Raw genomic sequence first — 26,923 nt, forward strand, 5'->3', positions numbered from 1 at the left:
TTGATCTTTACTCATCTTAGTACACTCCATTACTCATTTTCACCAACTCCTTGTAATTTAACATTGAAACCAATAATATTTAGACACCTAAAGCTAGCCATCAAAAGAATATAACTTTTTCATGTTATTTAGTTGTTAGTTGAGAGAGACTCAACAAACATTGATTATCAGCAGACATCTTTTTCTTGTTTTTACACATTTACGTATAATCAGAACATCTCCAACCTTACTCCATAATTTACTGCAAAATGGAGTGTAAAATAGAGTGATGAACAAACAAAAAACCTATTACTCCGAGTAATCACTTTTTTGTTTGTTCATCACTCAATTTTCCACTTCACATGTACCTGAAATTATAGAGGGGGTTGGAGATGCTAAGCGGAAGAGTGCATGTACCTGAAATAATGATGCCTGATTTATTGTTGTATGAATAAAAGAAAAGAAAAAAAAGTGAATTATATGGTCTATGGAGTAGAAAAGCAAATACTTGAAGGGACGTATGTGATTAAAGAAAAATAAGGTAAAGAGGGTTACGAGAGTGATGTAACACAGCTCATTTCATGATTACGAGGGACATTCTTTTGTGCGGCCCTTAAAACAATGGGGTACTTCACGAGACAATCACCTCTCTCTTTTTTTGTTTAAAAACAATCACCTCTTTCAATTTCCAGTTTTTTAAAAGGTTTTGATAAAATTGGAACTCAAAACATTTTAATTCCATTTATCAATAAATTGACATATAATTATGTCTTATTAAAAGGAGACGAATAACTACCAGGTTTTTATGAGTTTCTTTTTGTGTCGGGGGTAATGTATATTCACCATAACAATTTTGATAAATCAGTGTATAGAATGAGTGGAATACATATTTTCTTGTTTCTAAATGATGATTTAACGTTTGATTTTAAAATCTTGTATTCCGAGGATAGGATATAAAAGTGCAAATAAATGCCAGAAGAATTATTATACTCCCTCTGTTTCGTTATGTAAGTAGTTTTGCTTAAAAGCGCGAGTATTAAGAAACTTCAACTTTTTCTAAAGCAACAATAAAAACGTTTTTTTATTTATTGCACACATTCATTTTGTCTGCAACATTTAATTAGAGAGAGATTATTGTTAGTAATAAAATTAATAAAAAATAATACTAACAATCACACGTTTGAGTTTTTAGAAATTTTTTTACAACATTTTGGAGCCAAATTTTTGTATAACTAATTTAAACTAAAAAAATCAAAATTTTATGATGGAGCCAAAGTAAAACTTTTGAACAGTTTGTAATATGCTTATTTAAGCTTCGAACCAAGAATGGTCACTTATTCTTTCCTATGGCGTCTGATTTTGATTTAAATGTTTCGGTTCAAAATTATGAGAGCGATATCTTGTTTGATTTAAACGAAATTCCATCAGAAGAAGAAGAAGAAATCGTTAACAATGGCTACGAAGATATACCAATTAGTCCAGGTATTTTTTTGTGTTACTCATTAGTGTTTACTTATTATATTCTCTTAAATAACAGTGTTAAGAGATTTATGTGGTGGTCACCACTAAACCATTATATTCTTCAATATTTAATCATTTATTGGCTTGTGTGATGCTCTGGTCAAAGATTGTTGGCGTAATCTTATTTCCTTTGTTTTAAAATATGTATATGTTGTTTTGTTGTCAGTCATAATTCTACTATCCATTTAACCTTATTTATTTCTTAAATTAATTTTTGTAACAGGACATGATGTTGTTCAAAGTCAACCAAATTTACCAAAAACCAGGAATTTTTTGTCAAATGAAGAAAGGCACGAGGTCTTCGGTGCTTTACTTGAGAAGACCATTGCGGGAAAGTTGGAAAAAAATATAACAAAAGAAGTTTCTCATCAGTTCTCGGTGTCTATTGCAACCGTACAAAGAATTTGGAGACAAGCAAAAGCAACAGCTAATACTGGAAGAGTTAATGTATCTCATCGGAGAACGGGGAATTGTGGTCGCAAAAGAATCACAATCGAGCCAACTCAAGTTACTGCTGTTCCATTATGCAAACGGAAAACTTTGAGATCAATGTCTATGACTATGGGCGTGAGTTTTACAACACTATTTAGACGAAAGAAAGAAGGGCTTATTCGACGTCATACCAACAGCATCAAGCCTTATTTGAAGGAAGCCAATATAACAAATAGGTTACAATTTTGCTTCTCTATGTTGGATAAAAATAGTCTACCTCATGAACCCAAGTTTGTTGATATGTACAACATAATTCATATCGATGAGAAATGGTTCTATATGACGAAGAAGACCGAGAAGTATTACCTACTTCCAATTGAAGAAGAGCCACAACGTTCGTGTCAAAGTAAAAATTACATTGGAAAGGTGATGTTTCTAGCGGCAATGGCTCGTCCAAGATTTGATGAAGAAGGAAATGAGATATTTGATGGGAAAATTGGAATTTTCCCGTTTGTTACTCTGCAGCCAGCTCAGAGAAAGAGTAAGAACAGAGATGCTGGGACGTTAGAACTAAAAGCGTCAACTTCGGTCAAGAGAGAGGATATAAAAGCATTCTTGATTGAAAATGTTCTTCCGAATATTCAAGAAAAGTGGCCAAAGGAAGATAGAGGAAAGACTATCTTTATTCAACAAGATAACGCAAGAACACATGTTGACTGTGGAGATAAAGATTTCCAAGAAGCAGCATCAAAAACTAGTTTTGACATTCATTTGATGTGTCAACCGGCAAACTCACCGGATCTAAATATTTTAGATCTTGGATTCTTCAGTGCTATTCAATCCTTACAACATAAAGAATGCCCAAAAACCATAGAAGACCTTGTTCGTGCAGTAGAAGAATCTTTCAAGAAATACTCGGCAGAGCAGGTAAACCATATATTTTTTACTCTTCAATCATGTATGTGTGAGATCATGAAAATTGGAGGGTTAAATAAGTACAAAATCCCGCATATGAAGAAATCTGTGCTGGAAAAAGATGGTCTACTTCCTAAGCGAATCAGTTGTGATGCAATGTTAGTTCAAAATGTGATGAACACACTTGGATTGTTGTAATGTTCTTTTCTGCTGTCATATGGTTTATTTGTAATATTTTGATTGTTATGATTATTTTTTGTAGTCTTCTTAGCATATCACGTACTTTTATTATTTCAGAAAATCAATTACCATAAAGGATCAAAACAAGGAAAACTATTTAAACACACATAGAATAAGAATAAAAACAAGATTAAAAAAACTTAGGACAATTAATCTTCAATATAGTTAATATAGTGTCTTCAATTTCTTTGTCGGGATGAAGCTCTCCAATATCATAATGCATCTTGTTCAAGTCAAATGGCCGAGTGAACATCCGGAGGTTTGATTGTGTTTTCTTGATTTTTTTAACATTTTCTGTTTTGTTTTCTTTTTGATTTTTTTCTTCATTTTGATCCATATTTTTATGAAGAAAAATTAGATCGAAGAAAGCAAATCAAAAACAAAAACCAATGGAGTAAGATAACACTTACGGTAGTATTTATAGTAAATTTAGGAATAGATTTTTTGGTAACTAGTAGTAAATGTTAGTTGACTGACATTGTAAGTTGTGTTAAAAAAATTGAAAACTAACGACAAGACCTTTATGTTTTTTAAGTGGAATATTGTATATTTATTGCTTTGGGTTTCGAGAACAACTTATATTGTGAAACAAACATTTTTTGCTAAAACTACTTACATAACGAAACGGAGGGAGTAATAGATTGATTTGACTTATGAAATGAAAGAGAGACTTGAAAAATCAAATAGCAAATTGATAAACAACCCAACTACTAAACTTCAGTAGACACAAGGAGAAAAAGACAAGATAAATAGCGTGTTTGTAAATGGAGAATGGTTTTTTGAACAGAGTAAAGAAGAGGAGAACATTGAATAAGAAATAGAGTAGGTAAGAAAAATGAGCCTGACAAAATAATGTATATGTCTTCTCTTTTTGAAATTGAGGAGAAAAATCAAGTCTGAAACCTGACACAAACCTCAATAGACCTTTCCTTCTTGAAGTAAGAAATGGAGGAAAAAACTGAGAAGTTGGCGTGTAAGTCAAGCAATATTTGAATAATAATAATGTTTCAGACTCTACATATTCACTTTCTACAGTCTTCTTCTTTTGGATGTGTCCCAGAATTATCTTCGTCCACAATAGACATTCACTCTTTCACACCATTTTTATATATCGAAAATAACGAATTAAATAAAATAAAACATGTTCTGTAATGTTTTCACTCGTTATATTCGTCAAGTTCTATGCATTATGTCATATGGACCATTCCTTTCGACCCTATTTTTGACAAGACCTTTTTAATTAACGTTGAAGACTGAATAGTGAAAAGAAAACATGTTAGTACTGTAAGTAGTTTAATCCACAGTGGTATGTATGAATGTTTTTTGTTTCTTGATTTTCATTTTATAGGTAAGTCTCTTGTCCCTATCATCCAAAGAAGCTTGCTAAACTTTCTTTAACTCGGTTAAAATAAACTTTTTTTAGTTTTACAGGAAGGAAGAGCTTTAAGTAACTTCTTTTTTTCCTTGTCATCGAGGTTAGCAACTTTAACTATCAGAATATAACTAGTTATGATGATAAAATAACATAATGATGCAGTAGATTAATAAGTTTGTCAAAAGGAGATTGCAGAGTATCCAACACCCACGTGCAAGGCAAATGACAATGTCACTCTCATCATTATGGCGTTTTGTCCACTTTTATAAAAAAAATAGTCCCAATATTATAACTGTATAAGCATACCTTAAGAAAATATTTAGGGAAATTAATGTCTAGTTTAATTCCAGATTTTCTTTTAAGATTTCTAAATGCTAGTGTTTAGTCGAATTATTCGTGATCCGTCTAACAATTGACCAAAAGCTATTAAGGGTTGTGAAGAGTGATCTATTACTACGGTTTCTGTTTTGATTTTGACGGATGCAATGTCACATTAATAGTTGTTAGTATGTATGTGCCAACAGTTTTTTTCGTTCGACAATTATTAGTTAGTACACTATATTGATTGGTTGCATTGGTGTGGCTATTAGAAAACAAGTTGAACTTTGTTTCCTCCATTCCGGTGCCAAACTTTGTTCGGAGTATCCAAGTTTTATAAAAATATGATTGTTGAAAGATTTGAGTAAACTTAGATCTCAGAAAAAAAAGAAGATTTAAGTAAACTATGCTTTCAATAGATTATGATTTTTCTTGGTGCGACTCTTTGGAGATGTTGACTTATTAGCGAGATGGAAAAAGTGCAGCAAATGCTTTAAATATGATTGCACTTACTTTCATGATTCCATTTCTTTTGAAGAATAAAATAAAATTACCAAAAGTTGTTCGAAAAATAAAATAAGAAAAATTTGCCAAAGTGACAATTTGTCAAGAAAAGAGGAAGAGAGAGTGAGAGACAACCAAAACAAAAGTTGTTAACCTCATGGGATGTCTTCGTTTCTCAATTATTAATAATTTTTTTTTGATGAAATTCCAATTTACTGATCATCGCAAAAAATATGTGTGCAATCCTATTTGTTTATAGTATTAAAATGAGATCAAAATCGCAACCATTAAAGAACCGTGACTCAAACCACCTAGGCATCAAGCCTTGTAACTTAGGCTTTAGACCATCTCCAACACATCCCTATTTGTATTTCTATATTTTCCTCTAAAATAGAGAAACTCTATTATAGAGGTGAAAATGCTCCGGTGTATGCTTATATAATAGAGTTCCTCTATTTATAGAATAAAATATAGAGATATGCTATTTTCATCTATATTTTCTTTTCAAATAAAAGAATTCTATATACATACATACATTGGAACATTTTCACTTCTATAATAGAGATATGTATTTTAAAAAAAATTATAAAGGTGTACATTGGAGATGCTCTAATAGCTAGCTTAAAATATAGACGAACATTTAAATCGTTCCTCTAAAAGAAAAATAGTCATTCCAATTCAAACTGATTATCTAGTCTTCCGATCAACTATTTTGATAAGTTTTGAACATTGTAATCGTTCATCTGATAAAAAGGCTACATTCACAAATCACAACAACTGTTCTAAAACATATATTACTTGTACGGAGAAATGAACTGTGGTCTATTTTCACGATTATACCCTATCGTTTTAAATTAATGCGAATACGGCATGGTCAAAGTCTTTTAGCCATCGCAAGTACTTCAAAGAATTATTTTCCTGAAGACTGAACAAACTACTAGACTAATATTGATTGTGATAGGCCATTAACTGCAGTCCGGTTCATGTTCAACCGTTTATTATTTTATTTGACGTAAGTAACATAGAACATTGTTAGTAACATGTAAGTTATACTGTTTCTTATGCAAAAAACTATATGAAAATGTGCACCCACCATTTATATAACTTTCATATACATTTAAAATATGATACATTTAAAATACGCACATTTTCCTAGCATTTATGTTTCAACTACAATTTAGCTTAGACTATTAAAATGACGTTTTTCCTACTGCTTTTTCTGTTGGTTCTGTTTCCAGTTTAATTGGATTTTCTAAGTATGAAACCACAATAAAAACTCCATTCTATTAATATACAAAAATTACGATAAATTGATATAATATCATTTTAATGTGTGGGTCCGATAATGATAAGAGTAGATTATTTTATTTAATTAAACCTTGAGAAATCTATATTTAAATAGCGCCCATTTATTATTGCTCAGCACTCGTCGCAGAAACAGAGATTCCTCGCTGTCTGAACTGAAAAATAAGATCGCATTAACTCACAAAGACAAAGATCTTCTTCTTCTTCTTATTCCTCTTTTCTCATTCAACTGAAAGGTAACAATGGAGAACCCTCCGGATCAAACAGAGTCAAAGGAGATGATGCTTCCACCCAGAACCAGAAGACCAAAGGGAGGACTTCTCACTATGCCCTTCATCATTGGTAAACTAAAAACCATTACTTCTCTCTAATTTTTCAACGCAAATCTTTAAGTTACTCTGCTTTCTTGATGGATTCTGACTCTTCTTGTTGTTCTTGATGGATTAAGCAAACGAGGGGTTTGAGAAAGTGGCGAGCTACGGATTACTACAGAACATGATACTTTACCTGATGAGTGATTACGGTTTAGGAGTTGTGAAAGGACAAACCGTGTTGTTCATGTGGGTTGCTGCTACTAACTTCATGCCTCTCGTTGGAGCTTTTCTCTCAGATTCGTATTTGGGTCGCTTTCTCACCATCGCCATTGCCTCTCTCTCCAGTTTCCTGGTAAACTTTCATTTTTCTTTTAATCTCGCATAACCGGTTCATGTTTTTGTCCGGTTTGCTCTGAAAAAGTCCTCCGGTTTAATCCCGACAGTTAGTTCGTTGACATTAATAATTTACTAACTACTTAGCTTTTTGAATAATGGTTTTGTCTTTTATTTTTATACGGTTTCTTGTAAATACGGAGGGGAGGGAATTCAAGGTTGGGTTTGACTAAAATTAGAAATCGTAACCCGAGATTTTCCGGTTTAGAATGATTTGGGTGAAATTTATTTTTTCACTACAAAGAAAATTCAATAAAAATCTATCAATCATAGAATTAAGGGCCTGGAATTAAATGGTACGAGGTTCTTAAAGTTGTTTTTTATTTATTAAAAATCTCTGTAGGGTGATTTTTGTCAAGTAGATTTTATTATATTTGACTAAAAATGTATATCATCATATTTTCCCGAAACATTAATAGCTGTTTATTTGCTTAAGCATAAAACTCTTAGGGTTATGTTATGTACTATATATAGCCTATAGTAACAAACACCTACAGTAAAATTTCTATTTTAAGAGTTATGATTAAGCTTTGTAGAAGAGGCCTTTTCCATTAAGAGTCAAAAGTTTCACATGTTGCATGTGCAACCCTGAAACTGCTGTCCAATTAATGAAAACTAAAGCACTTTATTTATTTTATAGTATCTGTTTCCATAATAAAATATATCAAAGTCGGTAAAAAAATTAAATACAGTAGCCAGGTATTCTGAATTGTCCATGTGATTATATAACAACATGTCTTAAATAATCATAAAGTATCATTATTACCAAATACTATTATTTTAGTCTTTAAAAATCTGGTTACTTACCTTGTTGTTGTGGCCTTGTGGGCTTTCTCTGGCAAGTAGTGATTGTGAGTGACCACACTACTCAATCTCTATTAAGAAAAATACATTTCTAAATATGAATTTATAAACTATTTGTTTAAATGAATTTCATTATTTATAATCCATCTAAGCTGTATTTATGACTATGAATTTATAAACTAATTGCTGAATTTAATTTCATTCTTTATGATCTATATAAGCTGACGTGGACCCACTTATGCCACACAATGCGTTGGGCAGAAAGTTAGTACCGACTGGTGACCCATGTTTTTGTACTATCTTGTCCTATTATTAATGATCATACTTTTACCTCACCCACTTGAAAAAACCTTATCGATAACTATATCGTGACATCAATTTGATTTTGAAATATCTATATTATATAGCAATCATTCATCTCGATCAATCATTTTCCCTTGAGAACAAAATGTTTTGGTTTGAATATGACAACTGACGTATAGATCTGATCCTAAAATTCGGATTCTTGTTCTTGGAAGTATATGTTCTGTAAAATATATCTACAAAATTTTACGAAAGATTCAAGCACAACATTTCTATTAATGCTGTCATGCTAAGAATAGTAAATAGGTCAAAATATTAATAATGCTAATCGCACTTACACTAATTATTTATGTATTTTTGTACTTGATTATATAAAGTATCTTAAATTTATGTTCCTAATGAGTTGTCAAATTAAACGTTACAGGGGATGGTGCTTCTATGGCTAACGGCGATGTTACCACAAGTGAAGCCATCACCGTGTATAGCATCTGCCGGAACCAACTGCAGTTCCCCGGCAGCCACATCTTCTCAACTGGCACTTCTGTATTCCGCATTTGCACTTATATCGATCGGATCAGGTGGTATTAGGCCATGTTCTTTAGCCTTTGGTGCTGATCAGTTGGATAACAAAGAGAATCCCAAGAACGAGAGAGTTCTTGAGAGTTTCTTCGGTTGGTACTACGCTTCTTCATCTGTTGCTGTCTTGATCGCTTTCACGGTCATTGTCTACATTCAAGATCATCTAGGATGGAGGATAGGGTTTGGTATACCCGCGATTCTCATGCTACTCGCGAGTATAGTGTTTGCATTCGCATCTCCTCTCTATGTTAAACGTAATGTGACCAAGAGTCTGTTCACTGGTTTGGCTCAAGCGGCTGTTGCAGCTTACGTGAACAGGAAGTTAATGTTACCAGGTCAGAGTGACTCCTATGGTTGCTACCACCACTTGAAAGATTCTGAACTCAAAGCTCCAAGTGACAAATTGAGGTAAAATAAAATATACTTCACATAAACAAAAAAAAAAAAATACTTCACATGTACTTATTTTTCTAAATGATGTTTTGTGTGTGTGTGTTTTACACATTATCATTTTTTTGTGTTTAGCTATTTTTTTTTATAATTTTAAACAAATAGTATTTGAGTAAATACAATTTTTGTTTTTTGAAATTTACCATTAGCAACTAATAAAAATTGTATAGAAAAAGTATACTTTTATTTTTTAAAGATTTTTTTTTATAAAATATTTATGTTTTATAAAACCGAGGGAGTATATATAGTGTAGTGGATTTGGTTTCTTGAGTTTTGACAAGTTGTTGCAAATGATTAGGTTTTTGAACAAAGCTTGTGTCATAAGAAACCGCGACGAAGACATTGGTTCGGATGGTTTGGCCTTAAACCCATGGAGGTTATGCACAACTGACCAAGTTGAGGAACTCAAGGCTTTGGTCAAGGTGATACCCGTATGGTCCACAGGGATAATGATGTCTATAAACGTGAGCCAGAACTCGTTTCAGCTGCTTCAAGCTAACTCAATGGATAGACGTTTGAGCAACGATTCAACCTTCAAAATCCCAGCTGGATCTTTTGGCATGTTCACAATCATAGCCCTAATCTCATGGGTGGTTCTCTACGACCGAGCCATCCTCCCATTAGCTTCCAAGATCCGAGGTAGACCGGTTAGGATCAACGTCAAGATCCGAATGGGGTTAGGACTATTCATATCATTCCTAGCAATGGCTGTTTCCGCAACTGTTGAGCATTACAGAAGGAGAACCGCGATAAGCCAAGGACTCGCAAACAACGCAACTGCTACAGTCAACATCTCAGCCATGTGGCTTGTACCGCAGTATGTCCTACACGGTTTAGCAGAGGCCTTAACCGGGATAGGACAGACAGAGTTTTTCTACACCGAGTTTCCTAAAAGCATGTCGAGCATTGCAGCTGCGCTGTTTGGTCTAGGAATGGCAGTGGCTAATATCTTGGCTAGTGTGATACTCAATGTGGTTAAGAATAGCTCAAAGAAAGGTGGAGTGAGCTGGATTGAAGATAATATCAACAAGGGTCATTATGATTACTACTATTGGGTTTTGGCGATCATGAGCTTCGTTAATGTTATTTATTACGTGGCGTGTAGCTGGTCTTATGGTCCGACGGTGGATCAGGTGAGGAATGATAAGGTTAATGGGGTGAGAGAGGAGGAAGAAGACGAAGTTGTTAAAATAAATTAAAAGATTCGTTTAGTTTCATTGTTTATTATTTATGGTGTGTGTTTATATAATCTTTTATATATTTTTATGTATGTAATTAGATTTATTATTATATATTTTTATGGATTTTGGATGTAGGAAGTAGAGGTGCTGAGTATTGTTTCTTCTTCTTACAAAAGCCATTGTTGGTGTGTGTATATGATATCTTGATTAAAGATAATCAAAATGTTCATACTGGTAATTTTATGTTATGAATGATTTTTAATTTTAGAAATACAAAGCTTATATTTGGTCAAAAAATAGAAAATCAAAGGTTTCTAAGACTAGAACCATTGTGTTTGATTTTGACTTTGAGTGGAGCCATCTACAACCTTTTTGGCTATGATTTCTCCATATCAATCTCTTTTAACCTCAATCACAGCTGATTTTGGCCCTACAATGGTTCCCTCTACTCTTTGCTTCTACCTCTACCTCTACCTTTGCTTGCAATTTGTTCACTTTAAAAATATTTTTTCTTCATGATAATGAGCAGAGCGTAACAGAGGAAATAATACTATTAAGATTAACTTTCCATATAGTTGGTCTTGGTTCTTGACCTTGTTAAGTCAACCAGATGATATAGAAAATATTATTTTATGCATCTGTGTATTACAATCAAAGAACAAGATGCAAACAGAGAGAGAGAGAGATCCATGGTTGTCTGACACTTTTACTCTTGATGATCCAGAGATTTCTTTAGCTCTTTCTTGTTTACCTAAACCACATTAGAAGAATATGAAAATCGATTTTTACACCAAACAATCACCTTCAGTAAAAAGCCTCTTTTATTACCTTTCCCATGGCGTTGCGGGGTAAGCTCTCCCATATTAGCAAACGTGTTGGCAGCTGAAAAAAGACAAAGGATATTATCAGCATGATGGTGAATAATTTTACAGACTGTTTGTGTTTCGTCTGGTCAAGATTACCTTGTAAGGAGCTAGCTTGTCTTTAGCCCAACCGCAAAGTTCTTCTAAGGTCATCACAGGTTTTGACTCATCATCTCTTTTCCTCTTTGCTCCAGCCTCAGCTACAATTATCGCTGTAACCGCTTCCCCATAGTCTTTGTCTGGTAACCCCAACACACAACATTCTGCAATCGTAGGGTGCTGGCAGGCAGAACACAGAAACCAGATATTTCAGTTTACAATTTACTTAGTTAAGAGCTTGTGACATCTTCAGTGACCCAAAAGTAAACTCAAGTTGATGTTAGTGTTACCTCGAGTAGAGTAGATTCGATTTCTAAGGCAGACAACTTGTATCCTCCAACTTTCATTATATCAGCGGTAGTACCTAACAGTCACCAGAGAACAGAACATGTCAAGAGATGGAACACAAAGCCACTAATAAATTGTGTGTTTGGATGTAGTTATTGGTTTCTGCTTACGTCCTAGAATCACGTAATATCCATCTTCATCCACTCTACCAGCATCTCCCGTCTTGAAGTATCCATCTTCCGTGAATGATTCTTTAGTTACTTCTGGAAGATTCCAGTACTCCTTGAACAAAGATGGGCTCTTTACGCAAATCTCACCCACTCCATCAGCATCATTTACATCTTGTACAATCTTAGCCTATAATGTTTACAGACATTATTTTTTGTCAGTATCACAGCTTACTGACCTCAAGCGGAGGAAGATCTTACTGACCTCCACACCGGGAAGCGGTTCGCCTACAGTTCCTGCTTTCCTTGCACCTCGTAGAGGGTTTGAAATTGCCATTACAAACTATGAACATTGAACAAAAATTAAATTAATCAGATGATCAATTAAGAAGAGGTTTCTTAAAGGTACTGTGTATTCCGGGGAACAATGACATAAAGGTAACTGAAAGAGACGGGGAAATCTACTTACCTCAGTCATGCCATATCGTTCCAAAAGACGATGACCTGTGATACTTTCCCACTGATGCATGACAGGTCTAGGAAGAGCAGAGGAGCCAGACATCTGAATAAATTTATTTTCAATCAGCAGTCATGTTAGCACTTATATTCACCAGAATTTGAAAACAGAATAGCCAAGGATATAAATGATACTAATAAAGGTGGATTTGAGCTTCTCAGATATTTGGTTGCTTACCATTAAACGAAGCTTCTGCGCAGCAAAGGCGCTTGACTCTTTCGTTTCTTGATCCATTGCTTCATAACCTTGTATCAACCGAGTATACATGGTTGGAACCTGTATATCACAACGTTTCACTTTTACCAATTAAATCTCTCTCTCTCAAGCTCAAAATAAAACGAGTTTGCTCTAAATATCTTAGAGCGCCAGACAAAAAAATAAGAAACTGGTCGAATCAGCCACAAGACTATCATTATGTTACATAATATTATTGAGAAATTTGGCTCTGAAAACTTCAACCAACAGTATAAACCTTTAATAAACTTCCTATATCAGATTCAAGAAAGGGCTCACGCAACATGAGTTTCTAGAGGCAGGGACATGCTAAAGGTTGAAATGGTAGTGCTTAAGGAAGCAAAGACACAAAAGACTTACGCCAGTAAATACAGTTATGGGGTTATCGGTTTTGTCATCATTCACCGGATATGACTCACGCCATCTGCGCCAGATTCCACTAACACTAAATTTGGGGAAAAACTCAACCTTCGAGGAGGAATGTAAACATCAGTAACCAGCCTTGAGAAGTTAATTTGAAATAGCTAAAGCGAAACATATATGGATATATAAATTACCGAAGATCGCGCGTACAGAGGAGCAAATAAAGCGTTAAAAAGGCCATGAACATGATGTAGTGGGAGGCAATGGAGAAAGTGATCAGCAGATGTGTACTCCCAAGCTTCAGTTAGCATTCTAACCTGCACCATTTACAAGGTTACCCACTGGAGAGACAGAGGAATACTTCTAATGCTAAGAAGAGATTACAATTGCTAATGAAGGTTGAGTGGATTTAAACATGACGTGAGCTACATGTGGAGGTTGAATATATATTACCTGGGAGTTTATGCTTTTGTGAGTGTGGACAACTCCTTTTGGTTTACCAGTTGTACCACTAGTGTAGACGATCAATGCTGGATCATCTGCTCAAATAAACACTGATGTGATGTGGAATAGACACACTAATAGTTGAATGAATGTATAGGTAATATTCAAAATCTTACCTAGAAGCTTTCCGTCTTCTCCAAAACTGTCATCTTGAAACTGATTGTTTGTAACAGTTTCTGAAGTTGAGTTAAGAAGAGGGGGAATCAGAAGAAAGCGAGCGTCACTCTTTGCTGCTATAGTTTTCATAGTTTCAGTATGGTCCTCCGTGCTCAATAACACAGATATGTCCTAGAAACCAAAGAAAACAGGATTGTAATCGCCAGAAAACGTGAACAACTATAACAACAAACTCATTTTGTTTATCTTGAATATGGTATAAGACAGAGCCAACCAGGAAAACATAGACCTTTAGGTACATTTTCTACCTTATTCTACTGAATAACCTTTTTAGCCTCAGGGAAAAAAAACAACATAGCTTAAATTAACGATCAAGGCCCTCAGCCCCACAATCTAAGATCAAGAATACCCAAGAATGACCCCAACAGAAAGGACTACAAACTAGCAGGAAAGGTCAAAATCTCAAGGAAAATATACAAAGAATTAAAAAGCAAAAGAAGAAAAGGAAGGCAAATAGATTTTCAATATACCGAATTACTCATGACATATAAAAGTTCAGCCTCAGGGTAGCTGAGTGCAAGTGGAACTGCAACGCCACCACTAAACCAAGTCCCAAGGACTCCAGCAACAAACTCAGCTGAAGGTTTCGCCACAATTCCAACTCTAGCTCCTTTAAGACTACCAAACCCTTCATACTTCTTAGTCTCACCTCCCTATAGAAAATGTAGAAAACAGAAAACCTGTTAAAGAGCCTTTGTCAAGAAAAGAAACTACGCTAGATACAGTTTGCACACCATACATTTGAAGTATCCTCGCGGCAGAACAATTTAGATATTGTCAAGGCAGAGGATGTAAGCTGGCCATAAGAGTAACTCTTCTCATCGGATTTAATCGCTAACCTATCACAGGAATTAGACCCTTCTGACAAAACCGCTTTAAACACTTCCATGAGTGAACCAGAATGTGTACCTGCATCAATTGATTAACAGAGATAATTAAAGGTTATACCAAAAGCACAGATCTTCAGATCAAAATAAACATAATTGTTGAGTTTCGAAGGGTGATCAACGTTGTATACCGGAAAGCACGGATCTTTAAGACATTTCGTCGAACAGGTAACATGCGTGTAAGAGGAAAAAAGGGAAAGAGAATCTAAAACAAACAAAAGAACAGCCAGATCATATGAAAAGGAAACTTACAGTTAGATCGGAAGAATCGAAACCCAGGATTCAGACACGAAGTAGGTGGCTGTGATCGAGGAAGAAGACGACGACGATAGGACAGAATTGCGGAGTTCTGGAGCCGAGAGTTAATAATGTAAGAGAAGTAGTTGAAACTCTTTAAAGTAGCTGTCATTTTGTAGGTTTGCAGTAATATGTGTTGTTGTTGTTCGTTAAAAATAAACGTTGAAAATTTTCGATCAAAGATTTTTGCTTTTTGTTGTTGTTGTTGTTCGTATTCGTTGTGTCAAATAACGTAGCCGCTCATGTTAGGTTGCAATCGCGAAAAAAAAATAATAAAAAGCCTTTATTTCGTTGTTGGAAACTTGGAATCTGATCAAAATCGCGACTGAAAACGTTGGTGACGCGTCTGGCTTCTCCAAGATTTCGACAAGTGGAAATTCGGCACGTGCATGTTTCTGCGATGAAAAAAAAACAAAGTGGAAAGTGACAAAAACGTTAGTGAATTTTGTTTTCGCTGTCGCTATATCTCGTTGGGAATTTGGTAATTACTACTACTACTTTACTGATTAGTGATTAATATCATGATTAACCCGGAGTTCTTACTGTTTCTTAACTTTTAACTAAAAAAAAAAGGTAAGAACCGGTTTTTAAAGTCATTATTTAAGAACCGGTTCTTAACTTTTTCAGTTAAAAGTTAAGAAACAGTTTTTTAACTTCCGATAAGAACTTCATCCTAAGAACTCCGGATTAATCATGCTTTAAGCACTCTGCTACTTTTCTTTTCATTTATCAGAAAATTTCAGCTCCAATTTGTGCTGGTAATTAGCTAACATCTTACCCACATTGATGTCTTCAATCACTATTATCCACCATCTCTAACTTTGATATAGAAAATTCAACAAAAAAAATTAGTTTTCAATATGCTATGATATAATTTGACTGAGTTTAAAGTAATGTAAGACTTTTAAAATGGTAGATTAATACTGGATCTGTAGTTTTTCACTTTTTTGACAACAGGTCGCTTGGGTTATTGGGTACTGTGACTGATTCGCATGAGGAGTGTTATATAACGACTGTGATTGTGCTGATTACTATAATATAGAGATAAAACATAGTTAAATACAATGTAATTATCGATATACATATAAACCCCTTAGGGTTAGGACTCTAATCATTGTATAAATATGCTACTATGTTAGTAGTCAATATATTAGACTTTATTATGTCCAAATCTCTCGCTTAATATAATATTGTACGCTTTGAGTCTAAATTCTCACGGATTTGTTCTTGGGTAGTTATTCCCAAAAGATATCATAGTAAGTGAGATTAGATCAAATATATATATTAGACTTTATTATGTCTAATATTCTATGTGGGATTTAGATTGTCTTTTTATTTATTTTGACACTAATAACACTGGACATCTACTTACTCTATGTTAACATTCAAAGAGGTATATTTCACATCTTTTCATATTTGTAAGTAACAGCATTGATATGAGCTTTGTTTGGTTGTAGTCTAATGCTGCACCTGATACTGGACAACATGAATCTTCTCGAGAACTATGAGAAGCATGATCAGAACATTTCCAATACCAGTTCCCTCGGAACCATCTCTACTAACACACACAGCCTCAGCTTTAACAGCCACGATACTGCTGACTGTATGAATTATGCTCCTCAATGTTTTGTTCTGTTTTGTGACAAGCATATAACTGAACCGTTATTACCCATGAAGCAAATACTGCAGCTCAATAAATCTTAAACAGGAAACTAACAAATAGAAACAACGATAAACACACATCAATAATGGACTGGAGATACCAAATTTATGTTAAGCAACCAAATCGATAGAGAGATGATGATCAGATCACACTAATCGAACATTAAGCCATTTAAATAAATAACCAATAAAATACAAAGCTCTCTCTCTCTCTCACTCCCACATAGCAACTTCCATGAACCCATCTTCAGTTGCACATCCTCTAAACATCCCATTACAGTTAAAACCACAAACCACCTCTCCTTTATTCGACACAGCAATAAGTCCAGCGAACCCTTCGTCCAGTCGATGCTTAATAACAAAATCAACCGCTTCCTGAAGCCCAACACCTTTATACTCCATAACAGCCGACACGTCACGCGCTAGCGTCGACCTTATGATAGCTTCACCTTCTCCTGTACACGACACGCCACAAAGCTCAGACGCATACGTCCCTGCTCCTATCAGTGGCGAGTCTCCTATCCTTCCCATCATCTTGTTCATCAGACCACCAGTTGATGTTCCCGCAGCACACCGTCCTTCTCTGTCCACCACAACACATCCTACTGTCTCCGGCGCGTAAATGCTTATCGGAAGACCGTTCATCTGGAGAGGACTGTCGGTTACGGCTGCACCGGCGCATCCTAGCGGGATACGGTAATCAAACTGGAAAAAAAAACAAGAAAACACAGACCACACGATTAAAAACACAGACCACACGATTAAAAACGTGCGGTGAATAAATGAACGGTGGAGATTAAGTCAAAACGTATATTACCAAGATGGAGTTGGCTTCTTTCGCCAGCTTGAGCATACCCACGTTGTCGTCCGTGATAAAGTACTCGTTGTCTACAATCTCAACTCCCTATAACCAATCAGATTCCGGTTAAGCGATAAAATTAACCGAGCGTTTAAGAATAAAAATTGCAGGGTAAAATAGTAAAATAAATAAACCTGTTTGCGAGCGAACTCCTCCGCGCCTGAGAAGGCTAGGTAAGAGTGGGGAGATTTGTCCATAACGAGACGAGCGAGAGAGATAGGGTTCTTCACGGTGGTTATCCCCGAAACGGCGCCGCATCGTCTCTTCGTACCGTCCATAATGCTCGCTTCCATCTCCACCGTTCCTTGTTCCGTTAAAGCAGATCCACGGCCTGAGTTAAACAGAGGATCCGTCTCTAATTCTCTAATCTGCATGCGTCAATCGTTTAGACCAAAATAAATGTAAAAATAAAATATTGAGACAAGAGAAATACGTACGACGAGCTCAACGACGTCAATGGCGGAGACGTTGGACCGTAAAGCTGCTATGCCGAGGTTAAGACAGCGAGTTAAAAGCTGTTTCGCCTGTTCTTGTCTCTCTACCGGAAGATTTGGGTCGATTCCTGCGCCACCGTGTACGGCGATTGCCCATTTACCCATTATTGTTATCTCTTTTCTTTCTTTTAGTCTCTTTCTCTTTGTGTTTCAGAAAATGTATCACACAGTTTAATAGATTAAACTTAATTTGATGGGAGAAGGAGAGAGTCGCTAGGATCCTTTATATAGGAAAGGATGACCCACATCTAAGAGAGTGGCGTCAGCATCTGCTCATTGTATTTATCAGTTTACGTTTTTAATTGTTAAATAATCTTTTTTTTTTAATTGCGTCCATCTGGTTCTTAATTTTCTTCGTATCTCTTATTTTGTTTGTTAATTTTTCAAAAAGGAAATATGTTTAGTATTTTTTTTTTTAAACATTTATTTATGTCAATCATTTACTTTTAAGTTTTAACCAAACAAAATTAACCACCAAAAAGATGGGGTAAATACTATGAAAACAAGATTTTTTTCTTGATAAAGAACAATGAAAACAAGAATAGTTAAAAAAAAAACAAGAACAGTTTAATCTTAAATAAAAGATATAAGAAACGGTTTTTGGCCAGAAAATGTAAAAAAGAAGTGTCAAATCATGAGTTAAGAACCTCAGATTAAGAGCCCTCTTAGAGCATGATTATTGGGGGGGTTCTTAGGTTGAGGTTCTTAACAGAATATAAGAACCCGTCTCTTAACTTTTAACTAAAAATGCTAAGAACCAGTTCTTAAATAAGAGTTTAAGAGCTGGTTCTTAACCTTTTTAGTTAAAAGTTAAGAGACGGGTTCTTATATTCCGCTAAGAACCTCACTTTAAGAACCTCTCAATAATCATGCTTATATATCTTATTTAAGAGACAATTCTTAGTTTTTTTTAGTTAAAAGCTAAGAAGCGGTTGTTAGCCGAAGTTAAAAACTCCATCCTAAGAGCATGTTTATCTGGGGTCCTTAGTGAGGTTCTTAATGCGTGGGTCCCCACAAAACCCTTAAGGATCGGTTACAAAAACTACTAATTAAGAACCGATTTTAGTGAGTTTCTTACACTATTCGCGGGCTCCACTGAATCGTGGCGGCCCGCGATTGATTTGCTTTTTAATTTTTTTTTTAGACAAAAAAAAACCTAAGAAACCGAAATGAATTTTTTAGGGATAAACATGCTCTAAGAACCCGGGTTAATCATGGCCTTAGTAACAAAAGTTTTCCTCGGAACTCGCAATTCCTAAGCTGGATTCCACATCAGATACTTTTATTACATGCATGAAGAGAGCCATGGCTATTGGGAAAAAAATCAATGTTAGATCATATAATTATTAAATTTTAATATTTAAAAATATTATTTAATATTATTCAAATTATTTCTGAAAATTAACTAATTTATTTAAAAAAATGTTCTTTGAGAGGGTTAAGTATCTTATATTATTACGTTTTCATAACACTATCTAATTTTAAATTTAACAAGATTTTGACCCGCGCTATAACGCAAATAATGTTTTGGTAATTTTTTTTATATAATCACATTTTATCTTCATTTAAAGTAGGTATGACATAAAATCCGTAACCCAAAGTCATTACCGAGCTCAAACAAGAAAAATGATCCATATCCTATTTGAAATATAAGAAATCCCAGAAAAGGTCTTATAGGGTGGTATACCACATATCATAACCCGAGTGTTATTAGCTGAACCCAAATGGGCAACCTGAAAAACCAAAAAACTCCAAGAAAATCCAAAAAACTGATCCAAAAGTCCAATTTAATCGTATATATAACTATTTGAAAATTAATATGTACTTTAAATATTCAATTCCATATTTATTTTGAAATTATATCTAAAAATAAATATTTAAATCTTCAATAAGTACCTTAAATATCCAACATTATATAAATACGTTTATTTCTTATATTTTGCTTTTCAATTTTGGATTTAACTTTGGATATATCCAAACCGAACCCTTATAACTTGAATTAGAACAATATATGGTTACTTTATGGATTTTAGATGTGATACAAATTAGAAGCACAACCTATGTGTTATATCCGAACCCGATCGTACTTACAAATTTACCAGAATGAAACCTAGGATGTGATATAAATGAGAACCGAAATCCCAAATTCCCAACCCATATCGCAACGGGTGACATGAACGCTCAAGCATAAATAAAATATGTTTATGCTTTTTTAATTAGTTTTATATTTGATAAATATTTTATAAGTGTTCGAATAACCCGTGAAACTATACTCATAAAAATATCAATAATAATATGTTCCAAAATATCATTAAATATTAATGATTATTACTATTCATTTTATCATATATATATATATATATATATATATATATATATCTAATTTAAATATTATATCTATAAGAATTATATTATTATGTATTTGGTGAGGAAGGGTTTTAAAGAATTGTTTTCTTGCATTTGAATTAAAGTACAATTGTATATATAATTTTTTTTTGACAACAACTGCTAAACTAAGTAACTATGCCCGCAGGTTCGGAGAGCCAAGCCGGTGGTGTGGAATCGACATAAAGCATAGCTGTAGGAGAACTTCTCGTACCACGTGCAAGTCTGTCCGCCAAAGTGTTTTGTGCTCTTGGAATATGTTTGATCCGGAAATCAGGGAAGAAACACTTATTGCGTCTGAATTCTTCCATGTGTGTAGAGAAAGCTGGCCAGTCCTCCGGTGTCGACACAATCTTCACCAGTTGTATATATGAATTATTAGGCTTATTTAATTCTTTTTATTAATAAATAAAATATAATTGATTATTTACGTAAAAGTAGTGTTAATATAAATTGAATTCATTATTTAAAAAACATATTAGTTATTTAGTTTCTTAATTTTAGGTTATGATTTATATTTAATAATAATTAAGTTATGCATAACTAGAAATAATAGGATCTTAAATTAATAGATTAGATATTATATATTACAACATCTTTTTTTTAAATGCTAAATTTTGGAAGATCCTGGAGCGGTTGTACTGACCACCCTCCGTTGTATGCATTTTTAGTATTTGTTTTGTAAACGAAGATGTTTCAGTTCCATTTTTAGTATTATTTTCATTTTGTCTTATTATTCTAAGTATATTTTGGTCTAAATGTTAATATATTCTATACCTACGTGCCCAACATGGATCGATATTAGCCCTGTTCTTTTCGAAGCCGCTGCGGTTGGCGTCAGCGATTAAATTTGTTAATGATTTCCTTCTTCATCCATCGCGGAAGAAGAAATAATTGACGCAGCGGCTATTTTTATGGGTATTGCCGGTGTTTATCATCGCTGAAAAAAACAGCGTCAACTGAATTGGTTGTTACAGCTGTTTTTATGGCCGTTGCGTTTAATTTTCCGGTGTCGTTGACTTGCTCTCCACATACGTAGGGAAAAAGTAACGTATAATTTTTGACGTTGGCCGCTAACGCTGCGTTCCTTAAAAGAACAGGGCTATTTAATACTAAAATCTGTTTCAGAGAAATAACTGATTCTCACACAAGTTGTGAAATAAATTAGTTTATTTAATTACTATTGTTTTTAGCAAAAACAAAAGTAGTGAAAGAAAATTTTAAATCTCCAACTTGACACGCAATTTCCCAATTTGTTTGAACAACAGCCTTTCTTCACCCGTGTTTCCGTATGTTTATCGTCAATGTTATGTTAATCAACGTCAAACCCTCGTTGCTCAAGATTATGTGTAAAGTCTATCTTGTCGATTATTTAGGTCCAACTCGACAGGTTTATCAGAAAAATTAGTGTTATGACAATACTATAACGCAATCGTATTCGTATAGCGTATGCATTCATCATAATCTTTCCGCTGAGATGTATCGAATCTTTCTTTTTCCAGCGTACTTATTTATACAGATGCATCAAAATGTTCATTATTTTATACTCCAAATACACAAGAAGTTTTTTTTTTATTATGTTCAAAATTGCATGATCATAACAAACAAATAATGTTTTATTTATTGTTGTTAAAAAATAAATGAGGTTGCCCTTTTTCAAAAAAAAAAAAAAAACAAATAATGTTTTATAAATTCATTTAAAAGCATCAGATACATTTCCATAGGAACAATACTCTACATAAACACACAAAGATACCAAATTTGTAAGGAAAAAAGAAATGACTATATGTTTATTTTACTATGATTTTATAAATGGTTGAAATTTATATTCATTGTAAAAGAAAAAAAATGACATTGTATACTACTCCCTCTGTTTTATTATAAGTGTCGTTTTAGGTTTCGGCACACGGATTAAGGAAACAATTAATTTTGTACATTTCCTATAAAAAAACACTATTACCTATACACCTAACCATATTTCAACCAATAGAAAAATAAATTTTGCATAAAATTAATAAATTTTGCATTGAAAATCGACAACGACACTTATTTTGGAACGAAAAAAATTCTCTAAAACGACACTTAATATGAAACGGAGAGAGTATTAATTAATACTCCATCTGTTTCATTTTAAGTGTCACTTAGACACTTTTCACACATTTTAAGAAAAATTATTGAAATGTATTTATGTTTTTATTAATTACATCTAATTGACCATTTGAGGTAAATAAATTTATTTATTAGATCAATGTATTTTACAATTAATATTCAGCAGAAAATAAGTAAAAATTGTATAGAAAATCTAAAACGATATTTTTTATGTAACAAAAAAAAATCTAAAGGGATTTTTTTTTTGACAGCAAACATTCACATACTCATGTAAACTTTGTAAACCAATGCGGTAACTCGGCATCCATGTGTACGACGAAAGACGGTTGGTTCCGAGCACTGCGTGCCAAGCGATCCGCCTTTATGTTTTCCGTCCTAGGTACATGACCGATATCTGCGTTGGTGAAGCTTCTTCTCAAAAGCATAATGTCTTCCAGGTAGCTTTCAAATGTTGGTCATTCCTCTGGTTCCGAAACCATCTTCACCAATTGAGAACAATCCGTTGCAAACGTCACCCGAAACTGTCTTAAATTCTTCATACATTCCATTGCCCAAATTAATACTCCATCTCCACATGAAGATGGGAGAGACATACCCTTACATTCCTTGCCCCTAACAAACCGTCAAACTCCGGTAGTGTGTTGAACCAACCTTGCCCTGAAAATAAGTCCTTATCTTTCCAAGAACCGTGTGTGAAACACCATCTTTTTGTAGTCCCTGAATTAGATCTTATATGTACTTCATGTACCAACCTAGGATTATTGATAACATGTGCCTCAGCCCAAAGTCTTGATTCCAATTCATCTAAATTAAGTGTTTCCCTCGGATCAATATCAAGATTACCGAAAACTTTATTATTTCGGCCTTCCAGATATACCATAATATCCATGCAAACTGATGATCTTCCATTTTTGGGTTAATTCTCCAAAATAGATGGTCCATGTTAGCAAAAAGAGAGCCCATATGAAAAAGATTTGGATTCGATGGAATCTTGGATAGTGCCCACACTTGACGTGTCGGGGGACATTCAAAGAACACATGATTTATTGATTCCTCCGGATATCCACACTGTGCACAACACTTGCTAATCTATATAATACTAAAGGGATACTCTTTAAGAAACATAAGAAATATATAATACTGAACATCACTAAAAAATAAAGGGCATGCAAGTGTGGGTCAAATGTGAAGATGGAGTTGGAAAGTAGATGTTGCACGCACTTGCTGGCAATTAGCAGGATCATATGCATGAAGGAATGGTTATTTACCTCAGAATTTGTGTCTAATTTATTGGTGGCTAGTCACATTTTCTTCTCTCTCTCCACAGGTTTGGAATCTCCGTGATTTTATATTTCATGTGTGAAAGGACAGAGCCCAGTGACTTGAGTTGTGGATTCCAATAGATTCCGTCACGTGAAAAACTCCAATTAGAAGACGTCTCTTCTCTTCCCTCTTTTGTTTGCCTCTCCCATGTCTCGGGGGTCAATTCAATTGGATCCCCCACTCTCGTGGGATCTTGTCCTCTCATTCTTTTTTTTTTATCAACTCTTGTCCTCTCATTCATGTTTTGAAGATCCCACCTCTGTCGTCTTTATTATGTGATTAACTATAAAATGAATAAAATATTCTGAAAATAAAGAACAAAAATCACAACAACTGTTTATCACCAGAAATATCTACTAGATACCGCATGAAAATGATATAGTAAAGTGCATCAATACTTGATTGATTATAAAGAAAAAAACATAACTTAAAGTTGTTTATTTGTATTTTCATTTACATCGATGCTGATGAGTCCGGGTATTTGAACCGCGAAAGTCTTCAGACACAAGGACGTCTCTTACTATTCGGCCACCATAAATCAAGTGGAGGTTAATAATACGTGGTCTATTTAAATTGAAAAATAGTTTTTAGAGTTGTTTTCAGATGAAATGTACATATGTGATGGTGATGCAGAAGGCGATTGTCTTCTTTCTTTTGCCCACTCAATAGTTATGATCAAATTTGATCAGATTTTCAATGATTACGTGTCTCTCTATTCTTCTCTTTTCTGAAGAAAAGTTTTATTTATAGCGGATTGAAGGTTAGTCTCTCTTCTTTTCAATACGATGTTTTAGTTTCCAACATGGATGCTATGGCCATAATCGATAAAAAGACAACCCAAAAAAATTGTGTTGACTTCGAATCAAGTGATTTGTTATGCAGAAAACATCCACCAAAAAATCGCCATGGATTCGAGATGCAGAAGAGGATCTAGAGATTAAAGCAAGAAGTTTGATGTTGTCCAAGAATGAATTTTTCAAAACTTATATTTTGATACAATATATTTGGTATCAAAATATAACGCTAAAACCATCGATCACGGAAGAGACGACAACATCAAGGGGAAGATTTAGTCTCTTTGTTTGATGGCGATATTCATACAATCTTTGAAAATTGGTCTTTCTAATCTTTATTTCTTATGATTGAATCAATATTGGATTTTGAGCGGAAAAATATATATAGATTTAAATTGGATTAATACCAGTGAAAAACAACAAAAAAAATTAATGTTTCTAATGCGACAAAGATTTAAAGATCGTAAGAAAATCAATAGAGTTGATGCTCTATTAACAAATACTTCTCAAAGGAGAATCATCTTATCACTCTATTTCATGGATTCTGTTGTTTTTCTATCATTTTGCATATGTTATTTGTTGTGTTTTCATCATTTATGTATTTGTAAAATTTCCTTACATTATTATTAATGATTTTAAGTTGTTAAGAAAAAAAGAAATATATATATATATATATATATATATATATATGTGATATCGATTAAGAAAAGCTCTTTTCCACCTTGTACATTCGATAGAAATAGATTGTAACACAAACTATTATCATAAATTGTAGAAAACAAAAAAAAAAATTGCCATCACCCTGCCATTCACAGATGCCAACTTTGACACAATGTCATCTATCTTTTTTTTTTTTGAGGCAACGTAACTATTTATGTTTCGATTTATAATATTTTCTCAAGATCAAGATCAGAAACCAAAATAAACTGACAGTTCAGAAAACTTGCGACCGGGTGCATTTTTCATGAAACCGAAAACGTAGTTGGGCCTTTTCCGAAATAAACATAAAACAAGGGACCTAAAGAAAAACCTATAAACTGTTAAGGCGCTCTCAGTGTCCAAAGAAGAAGTCATGACCCATTGACCCATGAACTACTTTCAGTTAGAGCACCTTTATCCCTGTCCCTTAATAGGTTTCTTCTGATAATTTTGAATTTAAAAAAAATTAAAAATACATAATCACACAAGAGGCGTCTCTTATTTTGGGTCGTCTGGAGTCGTCTCTTACATGCTGCCATGTGTAGGGGTGTGAGAGGGCAGAAGAGCGGTGTGTCTCTTCTTCGTCGTTTCCTCTTCTCTCTTCTCTCTCTCTCTCTCTCTCTCTCTCTCTCGCGAAACATCTCTCCGTGCGATGAAAACGGCGATTCTGTCTCTCGGTGGCTCCGCGACGAAACAGCTCTGTCTCCCTCCATGCATGTCGTCGACGAAGGACAACGGTGATTCTCTTCCTCTCCGTGGGGCTCCTCGCCGGCGACGGTCCTCTGTCTCTCCGTCTCCCCTCGGTTCGATTGTGTGTCTCGGCGGCTCCTCGACAAAACGGCTCCGTCTCTCTCCGTGGCTGTCGTCGGCGAAGGAAAACGTTGATTCTCTCCCTCTCTGTGGGTCTCCTCGACGGCGACGGTCCTCTGTCTCTCTGTGTCTCTCCTCGGTTCGATTCTGTCTCTCGGTGGCTCTCTACGACGGCGAGGGAGCTCTCCGTTGGTGGGTCTCCTCGAATCAAAAGGTAAACCTTCTGTTTCATGTTCGTGAATCATGCATGTCTTAGATTGTTCTACTTTTGTCTAAAGATAGATGGGTTTGCTGTGTTTGATACTGTCTCTAGATCGATTTGTTTGTTGTGTTCGATCAAGTGTGGGTGTTGATTAATTTTTTGTTTCTGTGTTTGTGTTGCGAGATGGATGGATCAAAAACGTTTTCATTTGGTCTGTCGAAAGAGAGACGAGGACGGTTCAGCGAACAAAGGACTCCAATTACAATTCAGGTTAGTCTTCCTTTGTCATCTGGTCTGAAATGAAAAGACTTGAGTTGAATTGTTAGTGTAAGCTTATGGCTCTGCTTGATTTAGATGAATTGCTTCTGTCTCTTGTGTTTGTGAGTAATGGTTAGCTTGAAATGGCTCTGGTTGATTATCGGTCCGCTTGATTTAGATGAATTGGTGCTGTCTCTTCTGTCTCTTATGGTTGTGAGTAATAATGGTGTGGTTGTTACATTTGTTGGTGTGAGTATTGGTTTGCTTGAAATCGATGTTGTGTTAGGTGTGATTAATGAATTGTGGTTGTGAATGTTTA

The 26,923-nt window shown here is 34.5% G+C and overlaps 3 protein-coding genes and 1 long non-coding RNA gene across 4 annotated transcripts; 2 read left to right on the top strand and 2 right to left on the bottom strand.

The window, feature by feature from the left end:
• The first annotated feature begins 6,671 nt into the window (after positions 1–6,671).
• Positions 6,672–10,851, top strand: LOC106401752 (protein NRT1/ PTR FAMILY 1.1). Its single transcript, XM_013842330.2, has 4 exons — positions 6,672–6,931; positions 7,038–7,255; positions 8,828–9,390; positions 9,731–10,851. Exons 1-4 carry the CDS (start codon positions 6,832–6,834, stop codon positions 10,629–10,631), a joined length of 1,782 nt encoding a protein of 593 aa, XP_013697784.1. The 5' UTR covers positions 6,672–6,831; the 3' UTR covers positions 10,632–10,851.
• A 295-nt stretch (positions 10,852–11,146) lies between these two features.
• Positions 11,147–15,256, bottom strand: LOC106397262 (malonate--CoA ligase). The gene is made up of 15 exons (XM_048756986.1): positions 14,965–15,256; positions 14,565–14,734; positions 14,296–14,478; positions 13,765–13,936; positions 13,598–13,683; positions 13,339–13,461; positions 13,142–13,249; positions 12,725–12,823; positions 12,500–12,592; positions 12,296–12,373; positions 12,034–12,220; positions 11,866–11,939; positions 11,576–11,755; positions 11,442–11,495; positions 11,147–11,364 (listed from the first exon to the last, which is right to left on the bottom strand). Exons 1-15 carry the CDS (start codon positions 15,119–15,121, stop codon positions 11,320–11,322), a joined length of 1,809 nt encoding a protein of 602 aa, XP_048612943.1. The 5' UTR covers positions 15,122–15,256; the 3' UTR covers positions 11,147–11,319.
• A 1,475-nt stretch (positions 15,257–16,731) lies between these two features.
• LOC106397932 (probable isoaspartyl peptidase/L-asparaginase 2) lies at positions 16,732–18,226 on the bottom strand. The gene is made up of 4 exons (XM_013838562.3): positions 17,968–18,226; positions 17,665–17,898; positions 17,489–17,575; positions 16,732–17,376 (listed from the first exon to the last, which is right to left on the bottom strand). Exons 1-4 carry the CDS (start codon positions 18,127–18,129, stop codon positions 16,885–16,887), a joined length of 975 nt encoding a protein of 324 aa, XP_013694016.1. The 5' UTR covers positions 18,130–18,226; the 3' UTR covers positions 16,732–16,884.
• A 3,677-nt stretch (positions 18,227–21,903) lies between these two features.
• Positions 21,904–25,258, top strand: LOC111206343. The gene is made up of 3 exons (XR_002658554.2): positions 21,904–24,389; positions 24,475–24,601; positions 24,724–25,258. It is a non-coding gene; the product is annotated as an uncharacterized LOC111206343 (long non-coding RNA).
• Positions 25,259–26,923: the final 1,665 nt, after the last annotated feature.

The sequence above is a fragment of the Brassica napus genome, chromosome C5 (assembly GCF_020379485.1).
Source record: "Brassica napus cultivar Da-Ae chromosome C5, Da-Ae, whole genome shotgun sequence".
Classification (NCBI taxonomy): domain Eukaryota; kingdom Viridiplantae; phylum Streptophyta; class Magnoliopsida; order Brassicales; family Brassicaceae; genus Brassica; species Brassica napus.